The sequence below is a fragment of the Eucalyptus grandis genome, chromosome 1 (genome assembly GCF_016545825.1).
Source record: "Eucalyptus grandis isolate ANBG69807.140 chromosome 1, ASM1654582v1, whole genome shotgun sequence".
In the NCBI taxonomy this organism is placed as follows: domain Eukaryota; kingdom Viridiplantae; phylum Streptophyta; class Magnoliopsida; order Myrtales; family Myrtaceae; genus Eucalyptus; species Eucalyptus grandis.
The window spans coordinates 22,112,390-22,128,564 of NC_052612.1; the positions used below are offsets into that span (position 1 = coordinate 22,112,390).

The 16,175-nt window shown below is 41.1% G+C and overlaps 3 protein-coding genes across 3 annotated transcripts; 1 reads left to right on the plus strand and 2 right to left on the minus strand.

Moving 5' to 3' along the window:
• Window positions 1-4,312: 4,312 nt before the first annotated feature.
• LOC104433103 (heme-binding-like protein At3g10130, chloroplastic) lies at window positions 4,313-5,309 on the minus strand. The gene has a single exon (XM_010045753.3). It carries the CDS (start codon window positions 5,110-5,112, stop codon window positions 4,495-4,497), a length of 618 nt encoding a protein of 205 aa, XP_010044055.1. The 5' UTR covers window positions 5,113-5,309; the 3' UTR covers window positions 4,313-4,494.
• A 1,925-nt stretch (window positions 5,310-7,234) lies between these two features.
• On the plus strand, window positions 7,235-11,509 carry LOC104433101 (pentatricopeptide repeat-containing protein At5g39680). Its single transcript, XM_010045745.3, is given in 3 exon segments — window positions 7,235-9,011; window positions 9,014-10,389; window positions 11,250-11,509. Coding segments are annotated over 2 exon segments (2,070 nt in total). The 5' UTR covers window positions 7,235-7,873; the 3' UTR covers window positions 9,946-10,389; window positions 11,250-11,509.
• A 1,141-nt stretch (window positions 11,510-12,650) lies between these two features.
• Window positions 12,651-15,299, minus strand: LOC104433102 (fructose-1,6-bisphosphatase, chloroplastic). The gene is made up of 4 exons (XM_010045752.3): window positions 14,818-15,299; window positions 14,229-14,459; window positions 13,426-13,932; window positions 12,651-13,190 (listed from the first exon to the last, which is right to left on the minus strand). The coding sequence occupies exons 1-4, from the start codon at window positions 15,244-15,246 to the stop codon at window positions 13,119-13,121; spliced, it is 1,239 nt and encodes a 412-aa protein (XP_010044054.3). The 5' UTR covers window positions 15,247-15,299; the 3' UTR covers window positions 12,651-13,118.
• Window positions 15,300-16,175: the final 876 nt, after the last annotated feature.

Consider the following 16,175-nt stretch of genomic DNA (forward strand, 5'->3'; position numbering starts at 1 on the left):
AGGTAAATGATTCTTAATTGACCTATGAAGAACCATAGGATTTTTTGAGGGACATGTTTGAAGAACACTAAAAAGCTTCAAAAGGAATTTCAGTTTCGAAAAAGGAAGTGTATGATCTTACCACTGAAAACTTTGCTGGTAAAGTTCTTATTAATGAATTGAAGAATGAACATGATCTCAAAGTGGGTGAAGTAAAACTTCTTTGAGTCGAGAAGGAGAATTTCAAAGAAAAAATTTTAAACATCAACACCAAGTTTTCACTAGGTTCAAAAACCTTGAAGCACATTCTCTCAATTCAAATCCTTCACTAAAACAAATGTGGTTTAGGATATGAGGGAATGAAAATGAGAAGAATCCTTTTCGAAAAGTTAAAGATAGATTGAAACACAAACCTCCTATGCATTTTTATAAGTATCATTATGATAGACATTTCACAAATCTACTAGCAAGCAATTTCCTGATTGCTTGATTTGCAATGAACATGGTCATTTCAAAATGAATTGTCCAAAAGAACAGATGAAGCCCAAAAAGATTCACAGGATGTCGTGCACGAGCAAGATGCAATGGACATCACAGATGAATGTTGCACTTGAAGTGACGCCGTGGACATTGAAAACCATAGGAGAGAGTTGTTGATAAGTGACCCTCAAGTGATCATTGTTGAAAATTCAGCAATGGTGTAGGGAGGCAGCAGCTCATTGTTGGGCCTTCGCAGCTTGAGCACGTTGGGGGCTTTGCGGCTCAAAGGGCAACAAGCATCAACATTGCAGCGACGCTTGGCGTTGGTTTGGCATTTGGGGGCAATAGGTTTGCCAAGGGGCTCCACATCTTGATTGGTGGCAAACGGTGGCGACAATAGTAGTGTGACGACGGGCCGGGATGGCAATATGAGTGCTCGGCCAAGGATTAGTTGCGAAGACTCTTTCCCTCTCTTTTCTCTTTATTCCTCACATGTATCTCTCTATGCTTTGAGATTATGACTTGACCCCGCCCTTTATTGTGAACCTATTCGTCTTTGTATAGGCGCCCCTCACCATGTATTTTCTTTTCCTTTTCAATTAGCTAGCTTATTTTGTTTATTTGACTGAATCTTGCCCACACTCACCAACTATTAGATTTGTTTGTCCTCTTTATCTTGGTATCCACAAATAATTGTGCACACAAGGAAATTAAGTCGATTCCCAAGAATCCTATGATATAATTGTCGAATCACTTCTTATAATCTACTTAAGCTTACCACCTCACGTGCATATTATACGTGAATTTCAGCCATCATATCCTTCTATGGGCTTAGAGAAACATTTAATCTCGTGGGCTCAATCAGGCTCAAAATCATCCATTAAAACTCATCGGCCAGTCCAATACAAATGCAATTATAAAAAATATAAAAACTAAATGGGTTAATAATTAATCCCTAATTTTATGTAATAAATGAATGACTAGGTTGGAAAAATTTAGGTGTCAGCACAATGGAAAAATTCGTTTTTAATTGAATAAACAAAAAAATTCTGTTTTGGTATGTAAATGTTGGCATCCCTCTCCTTTCTTGTTGGCTCCTCAGTTCTTATTCATTCTTCGTCCATTAGGTCTCCCACTGTGACTCTGCAACAGAGCTTGGCATGCTTGAGGCTCTTCTTTTCTGGACTTCACCAGTAGTGTCTGCTAATCTAGGTTGCGACTCTTGTGTGCCAATAAACTATGGAGGCCTCAACATAAGCTACCCTTTCTTCATTACATGCTTTATAATTGAGATAGTAATTTGAACTATTTTGATTCATATTCTCGGAGGTATTCTATCAAACATGTTGTACGCAACTGATTGAGGAACATAATATAGACATTGCAAACTTAGATTTACAACCAAACTCAAACTCTATCAACGTAGACTATCCAAAATCAAATGTACAGCTTAATAGACGCTTGATTTCAGTATTATCAAAGAAGAGGTCATTCTAGTTAACTATGTTAACAAAGTAAATCGAGCAAAGCAATTGGTGTTACCTGGTTAACAGCTATGACTGCAAGAGTGAGGCGTGACGCTTGTGAGTTCGAGCAAGATTGTTAGTGGGAGGCGAGGCCGACTACGAGGGAGTCAGAGGCAAGGCGTGACTGTGATGCCATGATGGAGGGCCGGAGGTGAGCCTGAGAGCTTAGCTGACTCGTTGACAGGCGAGGCGATTGACAGATCGAGAGCGGGATGAGACAATTGCGGGAGAGTTGGAGGCATGAGGGCGAGATGAAGCGAGATAAGAACTAATTAGTGACTAAGGTTCCTTCCTTTCCTTTCTTTTCAGAGGACGGAGAAAAAAGCGTTAAAGGCGTGAGATGAGAGAGTTAAAATTAAAAGAAAATTATTTTGTGTGTGTGTACCAATTTAGTTTGGATCGGCGGTTCCACACCAGGGACTGAAAAATGGATTGATCCTTATGGGAACTGTTAGTTCTAGGCCGGTTTTGGGTGGTCCAAGAGGTTCATGGTTCTTTTACATGCCCTTATTTAAAGCAATGCTTAAGAGATTATTTGTAATTAATCCACATACATAGTCAAAAGTGGGGACGAGCATGGTTTCAGAATAGAACCCGAAATCTGAGTATCGGACTGTAGGTTTCAGGTTCCAAGATATGCAGAGTAAGTTTTGCATTCTAAAAAAATGAAAAACCTATTTTGACAGTTACGTTCCAAGTTCTTAATTGGAGGAACTTGCAACTTATAACATGTTATCTAGAACCTGGAACAAGTTTTAATATTTTTCTTGGTTCATGTCTTTGTACAATTTTAAGATATTTCATGTTATTCAATGATGAGTATATAATTTAGAAGTATTAATCTGAGCTTCCATTTTATGATTAAGACTTTTACTTTATTAATGTTCATATTTTTCATGTGTTTTTATGATATGTGAATTATAGTAACAAGTGATGGTCAATAAAGATTTTTAATTTACCACAATCGTTCAATTAATAATATTAGTAGAACTTTGGTAGATTCTAGAACCAATCCTGAAACTATTGACAGAGTAGATTTTAAATTTTTAGGGTATGCAAAGTAGGTTTCAAATTCCAAAACATGAGGAACCTCTTTCAACAAATAAATTCCAAATTTTAAATGGGACCTATATGAAACTTGGAACAGCTCACTCCCTAGTCAATAGTATGCGATGTGTATACAATGACAAGCGAATACCCATTCGTGAGATGGTTGATGGCTATGACGCATGGTTGCAACTGACCAATAAAAAGGGAGAGTTTCGAAGACGCAATAGTTGGCTGGGACGTATGTCATAGATAGTGTGACCAATTAGGCCCTGTATGGTAATGTTCTTTTTTCTTGTTTATGAACAAAAATTTTATTTTTTTGTTTCCGGGAACAAAAAAAGAACAGAAATGCGTTTGTTTGCGTTTTTGTTCAAAATATGTTTTTTTGTTTTCCTAACAAAATTGGAACAAAATTGGAACAAAATTGGAACGAAAATGAGAAAAAAATTATTTTTTTTTAAAACACTTTTGAAGAACATTTTTTCTCTCTCTCTTTCTTCTTCTTCTTTTTCTTCTTCTTCTTTTCTTTGGCCAGCGATGCCGTCGAGGGTCGGCGACCTCGCTGGAGTGTCGCTGGCCCTCGGCGAGGCCGAGCGTTGTCGGATCTGGGCAAGGCCAAGCTCGCCCGGCCAATGTGAGGCCGAGCCTCGCTAGGGTCGGCGACGCTCGGCCTCGTCGGATTTGGGCGAGCTCGAGCTCGCCCGGCCAAGGCGAGCCCGAGCCTCGCCGTGGCCGGGCGAGGCTGCCAGCTTCCCGTCGGCCGGTCGCCGGAGGCCTATGACTGGCCAAAAGAAAAAAAAAAAAAAAAAAAAAAAGGAAAAAAAATTAAAAAATTAAAAAAAAAAAAACAAAAAAAAAGAATATAAATTTACCAAACGTGTTTATTCATTTTTTATTTCCTAATAAGTTTTTACCAATGCGTTTTTTGGTAAAAAATTATTCCCCGAATGTAAATAGAGTTACATGGAATAATTTTTAAACGAAACGTTATCAAACGCACCCTTAATTGTTTCATAGCAACCGTGCGATAGACACACCAAATTCTTCAAATTGTTTGTAGCAAACTTTCATTTTTTTTTTCTTTCTTGATCGAAGCTAGAGGCCCTTTACTTATTCTAGTCCATTCATCAAAGCATGCATCGATTAAATTCTGACTACATGAAATTGGAGTAGTCATTTCTTCTTCTCTCACTCAGTATTTTTCTTTGCCTTTACTTTTCTTTTCGATTATTATACCGCGAATGCATCATTTCTTCACATAACTTCGGAAGTTATAATGTGAAGAGATCTTAAGATATGATATCACTAAGCATAAGTTAAATGCCAATCAAGTCCAAAGACAATTTTCGACATTCTGTACTTGCATAAGAAAATGAACAAGAAAAATAACGAAAAAAAAAGAGAAAACATAAGAGAAAATACAGAGCACCAGAAATTCCACACCCCTACTCCATCCTCCTCACTCGATCGGAATCATGACCTCGTTGGTCCTCAACGGAGGCACCGTCCACGGCGGATTGTACCTGGCCAGCACGAACTCCCCCGCCACCTTATGCCCGTCCCTCTCCAGCCACTCCCTCAGCCTCTCCGCCTTCTCCGTCGCCACCCCCTCCGTCGCCACCCCGCCGAACCTCACCACCCCGTACTTCCTCCCCTCCTCCTCCCTCACCACCACCCTCTCGTCCAGCGGCTTCGGCGCCTCCTCCGCGCTCCCGTACTTCGCCGGCAGCACGAACCGCATCGTCACCGCCTCCTCCTCCTCCCCGCCGCCGCCGCCGCCCCCGGGCGGCCCCTGGGTGATCACCGGGGCCGTCATGGCGATCTTCTCGCTCTTGGTGATCACCGGGGCGGTCATGGCGATCTTCTCGGGCTTGGCGTTCTTGGGGTTCCCCAGGGCGCCGATGTAGTCGGCGAGGACTCTGAAGCCCCCGTCGCGGCTGCCGTCGAGCTGGGAGGGGGTGTAGGTGACCTCGGCGACGACGGCGGGGGCGTAGTGGCGGATCTCGTACTCGGCGGAGGAGCTGAGGACCTGGTATTTCGGGGTCTCGACGGAGATCCTGCCGAGAACCGAGCCCATCCTGGGAATCTTAGCGAGAGTTTGAATGGACGCGATGCAGGGATCGAGAAGATGAAGGAGATTTATATAAGATTCTGGGGGTGTTTTCAGTGAAGGGAGTTTTTTGCTTGGAGAAGGGGATTGGAGGGTTTTGTATAAGGAAGGAGACGAACGGAGGGGGGTGGTCGTGGTGATTGCGGCCTGTGTTCTTCCACGACATCGCCCTATCGAGGGTTGGAGAGGAAACTATTTGGAATTTTCACTTTTTTCCAAATAAGAATGGTTGACGCTATTTTATTCTCTCAAATAGTTTTAACCACATAATATTACGAAAAATCGTAAAAAAACTCCAAACTGATGTATTTATAATCAATTTATTATCCATTAATTTTTCGTTAAATTGGATTAATATCATGAATAATTATAAATTAATACACTTATGATAAATTGATGATAAAATCTCAAATTGATAAATCCTTCAACTGCACATATCATTTAATTTTGTAATTTGATGGTAAAATTTAACGAAAATTAGCGGAGAGTAAATTTATCATAGATATTTTAGTTTGGAGAGTTTTTAGTGATTGAAAAATTAGTTTAAAGTAAATTTATCATAAATGTACCAGCTTGAAATTTTTCATGATTTCTTACTTAAAAAATTCATTAATAGTAAGATGATAAAAAGGAAAAAAAAATCATATTTAGATATGGGTCAATCAATTTCAGGAACTTTATCCACCTTTCCTTAAGTATTGTTTCTTCCTCTTTCTTGTGTTCATATATGAGAAGTTTTAGATTCATTCCTTTTGTTCTACGAGAATCCTCTAAAATTCGAGTATTTTAATCAACTTAATGATTGGAATTCCATATTAAAAGAATACTAAAAAAGCTATGGTGTCTAGAACATTTGTTTACAATCTCTTTAAAATTCAATCTGTGATAAAAGGATGTTTTTATTCCTCCACCTTCCGTGTTTTTCCGTTCATTTTTGTACAAACTTCATTTCCTCTCATATACTCATCATTGCGCTTAAGCTAAATCCCGTGAGGGATTTTATTGCAAGGAGTCTGAAACATTGGTAATCTTTGTTAATTAACATATCTCAGATTTCAATTATAATCTTAAATGGATTTACAACTTTAACCAAAGAATTCTAGCCCCTCCCCCCCCAAAAAAAAAAAAAAAAAAAAAAGAACAAATGAATTGTATAAGAGAGGGAGTTGTTAGATATTGAACTCCAAAGACAGATTCTAAATAAAAAGTTATGAACACCACTACTTTATTGACATTATTTTAAAATCTAATTCCAATCATTAAGTTGATTAAAATACTCAAATTTTAGATGATTTTAAACCCAAAGAAAAAGAAACGATAGTTAGGGAAAGATGGATAAAAATTCCAAAATCATTGATCCTCATCAAATGTATGTTCTTCCTCTTTCATTAATCATACCATAAATGAGGTTTTAATGATGGTTATTTAGATAAAATTTATATATTATGGCGTGTTTAGAATTATTTGTGGTATGGAAATAGCATTAGCCATAAAAATTGTGTAAGCAAAATAAAAAATTCATATCCTACTATGGTCAAGTATCTGATTGGGTAAACAAGGATCTTCTGATATTTCTTGCCTAACGAGAATAGGATAAGAGCATCCAAAATTTGAAAACTTACCGCAAAATGCGGTTCAAATTATTGGAATCAAGTTTGAGAACTTAACAAAAAGTTACAATAAAGTACTTTTACGAACCTGCTTAATTTGATAATATGTGATGTTGATGTGACTCTAAATGATGTCATGTAAAAAAAATTGCCAACATTCATAGGGAAAAAAAATGAAGGTTAGAAAGAGAGTAGGAGCGAATGCGTGGTGGCTATCCAGGCAGAACAAAGCGACCATCTTGCTATACTTTTTTTCAATATAAAATTTCAGATTTTTTTAAGATTTGGTGCTCACTTGACACCACATCAACTTCACACATTCTCAAAAAAAAAACCTAACAAATGCGATATTAAATTATCTTCCATCGATTCAAATTGGCTAGAATTAGAACTTGATGACACTTTCTTGACATCATAAAGTTTTATCATTTTCGATTTACTTATCCCAGAATCTTTCATTCTTGGACGAAAATACAGTAACAACTCAACTTCAAGATAAACGGGAAGCGAACGAGAGCAAACCATACATGTTTCTAGCCACATCGTACAATCCCTGAAACAAGGAATGCTGCTGTTTCAGTTCGTAGCTGGACAGCTTGAACGGTCATAGGTTTTCTTCCCGAGGTTCTTGCCCGCCTCAACCTCGTTCGTCAGCAAGACCTTGCCGTCCTCCCACGGTGACCGGACCGGGGACGGAGCGTACCCACAACCCGGAATCGCTCAAAGGTTGATCGGTCGAAGCTTCCGCCGCCGGTGACGGATGGCCCGGAGTACACGGCCTGGAGCTCCCGAAGCGGAAAGGTTTCCACTTGCCCAGATGAGATAGGCATTCAATGCCCAAGACAGAGAATGTATGGAGAGCGAGAGAGAGGGTGCCTGGACGATGTGGGCCTTGGAAAAGGCGAAATTTGCTTGAGTCTCTCGGCTGGATCGGCGCTGTTACGTCTGACGCTGCCTTCGGTTCTTTGTGCACTTGGGTTCGTGCATGGCTGGCTGATTAGTGCCATGGCACAGTTTCGCTGTTACGACTCTGCTCGGACTGTTGGCCGGTCTCGGTTTCATCGAAATGTTGAGAGGTAATCTAGTGCTCCATCTAGTGACTCCGAGGTTGGAAAGCCATGTCCATGACTTCGAGAGCCTTAAGGAACATTCACACGCCGACCACGAGGCTCTTGAAGTTGTCTGCTGATTCGGAGAACTTAAGGGTTGGCAAAATGATTCACGCGCAGCTGATCGCATCCAATGAAAATTTACGAGGTAGTATCGTGGAGGCTAACTCTCTGATCAATCTGTACTCAAAGTGTGGTCAAATATCGAGCGCACGCAAGCTGTTTGACGATATGCGAGAGAGAAATGAAGTCTCTTGGGGGGCTCTGATGGCGGGATACTTACGCAGTGGGTTCCCTTGGGAAGTTATACAATTGTTCAAGTCTATGCTGTCCTTGGAATGTGACCCCCCAAACGAGTATATACTTGCTACAGTTGTGTCTTCTTGTTCAGATGACAGGAGAGTCAATGAAGGCAAGCAATGTCATGGGTATGTGGTCAAGTCTGGGTTAGAGTTTCATCAGTATGTGAAGAATGCACTTCTTAACATGTACTTGAGATGCTGGGATGTGAAGGCAGGAATTGTGGTTTTGGACACTTTACCTGGATATGATATTTTCACGTATAACTTGGTTTTGAATGGACTTATGGAAAATGGGAATTTAATGGAAGCTTTGGAAGTTTTGGCTAGAATGGTGTTCGATCGTGCAGCCTGGGATGGTGCCACTTACTCTACTGCTCTGGGGCTAAGTGCTTCTCTCAAAGATTTGAAACTGGGTTTGTCGCTTCACTGCCGGATGTTGAAGAGTCGAGTGGATTGTGATGATTTCTTTTGCAGTACACTGATTGACATGTACGGCAAATGTGGCAAGGTTATGAATGCAAGCAAGGTCTTTAACAGTTTGCAGGTTCGAAACGTTGTGACATGGACTTCAATGATGACTGCTTACTTTCAAAATGGATTCTTTGAGGAAGCACTTAACCTCTTGCTGAAAATGGAGAATGAATATATTCCACCAAATGAGTACACCTTTGTTGTTTTGTTAAACTGCTGTGCAGCTTTATCTACATTAAGGCATGGGCATCTTTTGCATGCGTTAGTGCAGAAGTCCGGATTAAAAAATCACACAAGCATTGGGAATGCTTTAATTAATATGTATTCCAAGAGTGGCGACATTGAAGCCTCATGTGAAGTTTTCTCAAACATGGTGCACGAGACTTTGCTTCTTGGAATTCAATGATATGTGGATACTCCCAACATGGGCTTGGAAGGGAAGCTTTAACAGTTTTTGGAGACATGATGGCCACAAGGGAGCTTCCTAGCTACGTAACTTTTGTGGGAGTTCTATCTGCTTGCGCTCACTTGGGTCTGGAGCAGGAGGCACTTTTTTATGTGAACCATCTCATGAAACAGTATGGGATAGAACCTGGAGTAGAGCACTACACCTGCATTGTTAGGCTTCTGACCAAGGCTGGTGCACTTGACAAAGCTGAAAATTTTATGAAGTCTACACCTGTACAATGGGATACTGTTGCCTGGCGCACGTTGCTCAATGCTTGCCATGTCCATCGGCAATGTGGGTTAGGCCTGCGTGTTGCAGAAATGGTCATAAGAATGGATGCTACTGATGTTGGAACATACATACTTGCATCTAATATGTATGCCAAGGCAAAGAGGTGGGATGGGGTTGCGAACATTCGGAAGCTGATGAGAGAGAGGAGTATCAAGAAAGAGCCTGGTGTCAGCTGGATAGAAATTAAAGACACAACACATGTATTTGTTTCAGATGACAATTCACACCCTGAGTATTTGCAGATATATGAGAAAGTTGGGGAACTTTTGGCCAAGATTAAAGAGTTGGGTTATGTCCCAGATATTGCTGGAGTGTTGCATGACGTGGAAGATGAGCAAAAGGAAGACTATCTCAGTTATCACAGTGAAAAATTGGCCATAGCATATGGTCTCATGAAAACACCATCACGAGCACCCTTGCGTGTCATTAAGAATCTAAGAATGTGTGATGATTGCCACTCTGCTGTGAAACTTATCTCAAAGGTCACAAAGAGGGTCATAATTGTCAGAGATGTGAATCGTTTTCATCACTTCAGGGAGGGATTGTGTTCTTGTGGAGACCACTGGTGACACTTGTGGGAACTGTATCACCCAAGATATATGAGTCAAAAGGCTCGTGCATCTTGGGATATACTTATTCCAGGCCACTGATAGAGCATAGTGGCAGGGACAAATGGGTAGGGGTGGTGGTGGGGTGCCAGGCTAAGAACATGGACCTGTTATTTACCCTTACAACGTGACCGAAATCCTTCTTCCATTCAGGTTTCTATTGAACATTAGAGTTTTCTCTCACTAGGTGCTGCTGGCATGTTGAAACATTGACAAACTAAGGAGAGATTATTGGGAAATGAAACCTGAGACACCTCTATTGGGGTTTTACCTGGAGTTTCCAGATTCGCTATATATTGAAGAGTTCCTGAATTGGGGCACACCAAGTGGTTGTCCTGGCAGTGGAGAGAAAACAGGACTAGTCTCCTGCATCCTCAACGTCCGGTCAGTCGGTGACCTCTGAAGGTACTTTTGACACCCTTCTAACTGTCGTTTGAGGTCACTGTACTATGGTTGGCTTACTTTTCTCTATCCCTTTATATTCTCCTCTAGTACTTGATTTTATTAGAAAAGAACAAGTTAAAGGGAGATTGGAAATGCATGAATTGGAGGAATGAGTGACCCATGGGGAATTTCATTACTTGAGCATGGTATCCCTGTGGATACAAAGAGGCAAGAGGTGGTCAAAACTGGGTTTTTGAACTGATTAATGTCTGAGGACAACTGGATAGTGGCTTGAAGGGCTGTTAAAGATAATGAGGTGGCTTGCTGCTGAAGCACTCATTGGAGAAATGGCAAATAGTCATGGTAGAATTAATAGCCTTCTGATACCAGCCAGTTTCCACACTGAGGCGATAGATGATCAGGTTGAAAAATATTTCTCAATCATCATGCTCTCTCTACGGTAACCATGCATGCGCATGTTAGGGCAAAGAGCGTAGAAAAAGTGTTTGCTTGGTGAGTTCTCTTAAGGTGCAGGTTTTGACTGTTTGTAGGATAAAATGGTTTCAGTTTTCCTTGAATTGACAATTGGCTACAGAATAGGTCACTTTATTTGGCTAGACTTTGACCACTTTAACTTCGGGCTAAAACAATTTATGGAGGTTCTGGAGTGTTACTGTAGTTTCTGCTTTTATGCATCTTGGATGTCACTTATTAGATCTGCACATACCTCAAAAGCGGAGGATGATACTGGATGTTCATAATTGCGGTTCTTATATTGGCTTTTGTACTTCATTATCTCTTCTATTTTTTATTAATTTTTTATTTTGTCATTCACATGAATTTTCCTACAAAGTTCCCCTAATAATATGTTTGGTCATCAGTTGTCCCAGAAGCTGCTTATCAACTTATGTGGTTAATCTTATCAATGTGAGTATTCTGTGCTTAAATACCATGGCACTGTGCTGAAGCTTTACCTGGTAAATAACTTCTTTTATTTGTCTCGTCTTGTCTTGCATTCTCTAGGACCTCATGGAGGGACTAGTCTATTGCTGCCTCATATCCAGCAGTTTGTATGAAGTTAGAGGGTGTCAAACTACTGATATAGAATGCAAATAATGCAATAGTTCAACTGAGTTTTCCACTCCAGGATCTCCTAAGCTTTCTTCTAGTGATCATACTCTCATCATTGGTAATTGTTCCAGAAACTTGTAGGAATACTTATAATCAACTATACTGTTTGAAGAACTATGAATATTGAATTTGCCAAGCCAACTACAGGTTAATTTGTATCCTTCTTTTTCATGTGGTCTGCACGTCTTCTTTTGACTCAAAAGGGTAATAACTTGGGAGCTCATCATCTTCAGAGTCTCCAGCAAATGAGACATCAATTTTTATGAAATAACATGAATCTTTCAGGTTTGGACTACTTCAAACTTTTCCTTCAATGATGTGATGTGAAAATGCATGCAGGAAAAGACTCATGAGCAAATTTGTTTTGGTCTAAATAAGCATTGCAACAGTAAAATCTTTGACAACAAAGGAATTCCTTGTGAGTTTCTCGTGTTCCACATTCTGTCTTTTGATATTTAATTTGACCGTATATATTAAATTTTGAACTTCTTAAGAGTTAAGGCTTTAGATGGACCTGGAGAATTGTGCCGCTGAGCACCAACTTCCTACGGAGAACTTTCATATAAGCAGATGTGGTGCAATTACAGTACTAACTGTGAAATGATATAAATCTAATTGGATGGCCCCCTCCATGCCCATTTTTTTAATCATTTGATCTAACATAAGCAAAGTCATTTTCTTTGTAGCTGATGAGCTGAACTGAGTGATTATTCTACCGCATTTCATCAGTCTCATTTGATTGACCAACAAAAACATTACACTTTGGATGCTATCCATAGAGCACTGACTATCGTTTTCAGCTATGTCTCTGGGTGTCTTTTCCTGATCACTACAGTTACAAGTTGATTTTGGCAGCGTAAGTCTTTCATCTACCAGGCTAACATGCTCTTTTGAAAAAGGGCAAATATCTTGGGATGTCAAGACATATTCATCTTGCACTAAGTTGCTGGAAGCTATTGCATCAGTTTAGTGCAGCATAATATTCCCAGGGTGACTGGCGCAATCTGTCAATTGTGAAATACAAGATCATTTACGTGAGTAGCTTGTTAGCAATGTTGGTGAGGATCTGTGACATTCACCGTGAATGTGACATGCCTGGATAAGGATCCATAAAAAAGCTTATTAGACATTCTGGCAATTTGTGAAATTCATGCGGTAAAGTTTCAGACCTAGTTATTAACTTGGTGAAATTTTACATCTTGAAAACAGTTTTCATCATCAGCGCGACATTTTAGGTCTGATTTTGACAGGCTACATAATACATTTTTGCCTTGAAATGCTGAGGTTGAAGATCATGTGGCCGCAACTATCTACATCTACATGTACATCAGAAGCGGAATGATGTCCTATTCGTATGCCATTTCCAACTACCTTGAATGAGAAACGTAGTCAAGGTGGCAAAGTGTTGCTTTTCTTGTAGGAAAAAACCCTCACTTCACTTTTACAATTATAGGACTTCCCACCTTTGACGAAATTCATCCCTGTTGAGACTGCTTCGAGCACTTGGCGTCGCTAGATAATTCCCTGACTTCCTTGCTTTATGATGCAACATCTTATGCCAACCCCATCAATGGCAAACTGAGTCTGTATAATAATATTCCACAAGGGAGGCAGCTGACTCAAGCCAAGTATTTCTGCAATTTGTCCACTTCATCTGGGCTTCCAATGAATATCGGTGTCCGCTGGTGGATCTGCCAATGGAAGGAAACAGAACGAAATGATTATGGGCTTTCTATAAAATGGCTTTATGCTGATTGATTTCTGATGAAACAAAGTATTGGCTCTGCTGGGCTCAAAGAACAGATCTCCTGCCTACATCTTACGACAGAGCTTATGGGGTTAAAAGTAATGCAGTGAGTCTTTTGACTAAGAAACCGCTATAACAAATGTCTACAGTGGCAAGAATTTGTCATGGTACATTCTTACCTTTTCTGGTTTGATGTCGAGTATTCTCTGGATACCATCAGTTGCTTTTCCTCCGGCTTGTTCAACCAGATAGCTCATTGGTGCACACTCATACAAAAGCCTCAGATTCCCATTCTTAGCATTACTGTTCTTGGGGTTCCCATATATTCCACCAACCAGCAGCATCCGATGGATCTCTCCGACAAGGCATCCGATGTAACGGCCAGAGTAGGGCTTGCCATTGGAGCCCGGCTGCCTGAGATGGTTGAGGTAGCTCTTCAATTTCCCATCCCACAGGTCGGAGTTCCCCTCATTGAACGAGAAGATTTTACCTGTTTTCGGTATCTTGATGTCCTCATGTGTCAGCACGAATTCACCGTATGCAGGATCTAAAGTGAAAGCATACACCCCGTTCCCTATCGAGAGCGTGAAGACTACCGAGCTGGAGTAGAGGCAATAACCGGCTGCCAGCAAGTTGCTGCCTGGTTGGCAGACGCTGATGATGCACCTCTCTTTAGCTTGGTCGAGCTGTGCCACAGCAGCGTTTAGTAATTTGGCAGACGGGATTAAGAGGTCAAATTACAATATGATGGGCATCTGTCATACTCTAAAGCAGACTAGAGATCTAAGTAGCTTCCAAGATGCCGGGGACTCACCGACTTATTTGAATTTCGCATAAGGAATGAAAAAGCAATACTTGTAGGCTCATGTAAAAGAAAGAATAGCCTGTTCTGTTTACTAACTAGGACACAGAAACTATACATGAGAAGATGTCTGACTTTTGGTTACAGAACGAAAATGAAATGACAGGGGAAGATAGTTACCGTGGGCAGCGACTCGTCCTCATCGGCGATGAGGCATTGCTCGTCTGGGCCGTAAATGCCGAAGATGGATCCTGTGGTCAATGCGGTGTCGATATTGGCGGATCCATCAATAGGGTCAAAGACGACGATGTAGTTTCCTGAGTAGGTCTCTTCTACAGCGACGGGTACATCTTCCTCCTCCGATGCTATGATCCCCGTCCTTCCACTCGACCTTAAGCAATTGCAGAACACCTTTAACATTGGCCCACATTAGTTGAACTACCGAGGGAACTCACCAGAAAAATTGATCTGTCATGTTCTAACTTTCAAAAGGGTTCTAAAATTTCTATTAAATTTCAGTTAAGTTCTGCTTAAAAAGTGCCCTAGCTAACATACAAGGCTCGATTTGCATATACAGGGTGCAATATCTCATTGAATAATGCCAGGGTATCAAACTTTCGGCAGATCACTTGATAAACAGATTTTGGAAAGGTGTTCCAACAGATCTGACATTTAATCTCCATTGAATTCTTTGATGAACAAAATGAGCGATGATCTCTCATCACAGATAGAATGTAGCATTGAATTGTGTCCAAAATGTTATACGAACCTCATTGGACACGACGTCGAGCTTCTTCTGATCTTCCCCTTGGACGTTGATGGTTCCCTGAGCTCCGGTGAGGTTGACGATGCTTGACCGCTGGAGCAGCGATGCGATCTGTTTGCACGCGAAGGAGATGCTTGAGAGCACTATAGTCAGCTCCGCATCGATGCGGCCTGCCTGCTCCTGCTTCAACAGCCACGTTGTCAAGTTCTCGATCTCGTAGCTGCTCTTCTTCTTCGTCTTCGCGGCTGGGGTGGTTGTTGAAGCCCCGAGCTGCGGTGTCACCGTTGACTGTGTGGCCTCGCATCGTGTGCGTAAGGCGGCGGCAGAATGAGTAGTCGGCGACTTCGGGTTGTGCAGCTTGAGAATCGAATTGGAGATCAAGTGACGAGAGATGAGGACGTGCGAGGAGAAGGTCGAAACTGCACGAGCCATTCTCTCTGTCTCTGTCTCTGTCTCTCTCTCTCTCTCTGTCTCTGTGGAGGCTTTGCCCTTGCTGACTTATCCGGGGTTAGCACTTGTGTGACTGTCATTCGTCGATGGGATCCGTTCTTTGATTCTTGCAAAATGCTTTTGTCTGACTAGGAGGTCGGCAACGGTCAAGTGGAGGTTTCTGCTAGATACTGAGCTAACTCGGGGAGGGAAAGTTGGTCCCACATCATCACCACAACAATTATAAGAATGAGTAACTTCTCAGAAAAAGGGACTTTGGACAAGAATTTCTATTTACATCCTCGAAAGAATTTTAGGATTTGACATGAGTAAAATAGGTCGAGTCGCAAAAAAAAAACAGCCCACGTAAAATGGGTCGGGTTGAATCGTTATGAATGATAATTAAAGCACGATCTTATCCGATAGATGTGTGCTTGGTAGATGGAACACCTGTACCTAGACTATTGCACAAGTCTGGTAATTTTTGACTTTGGAGAGAGTAACTTCTCTTTAAGCAGTTTGACATGGTTTGATGAGACCTTTCGGCTCTGTTGATCTTGAGGCTACGAGAGAATAGGTTTATCAGCAGCATCCCTTCGCAGCTCTGCTCACTATCAAAATTGAAAATATTAAACATGGCGGTGAACAATTTGACAAGAACGATCCCATATTGTCTTGGCAATATGAGCAACATGATCAATTTCAATCAAGGCAATTCATTTGGATCAGTGGCCATTGCTCCTATACAAGATATAATTTCCTTTCGACATAGAGGGGATTATCTGCAATGAAATCGAGAGCACACGGTTGAGATCATGAAGGGAAGATATAACGAGTATACCAAAATTGTTCTACAATGTGTGGTCAATTTGGATCTCTCTAGTAAATTTTTGAACGGGTCAATCCCCGAAAAACTTTCTTTCCTCTCAGGA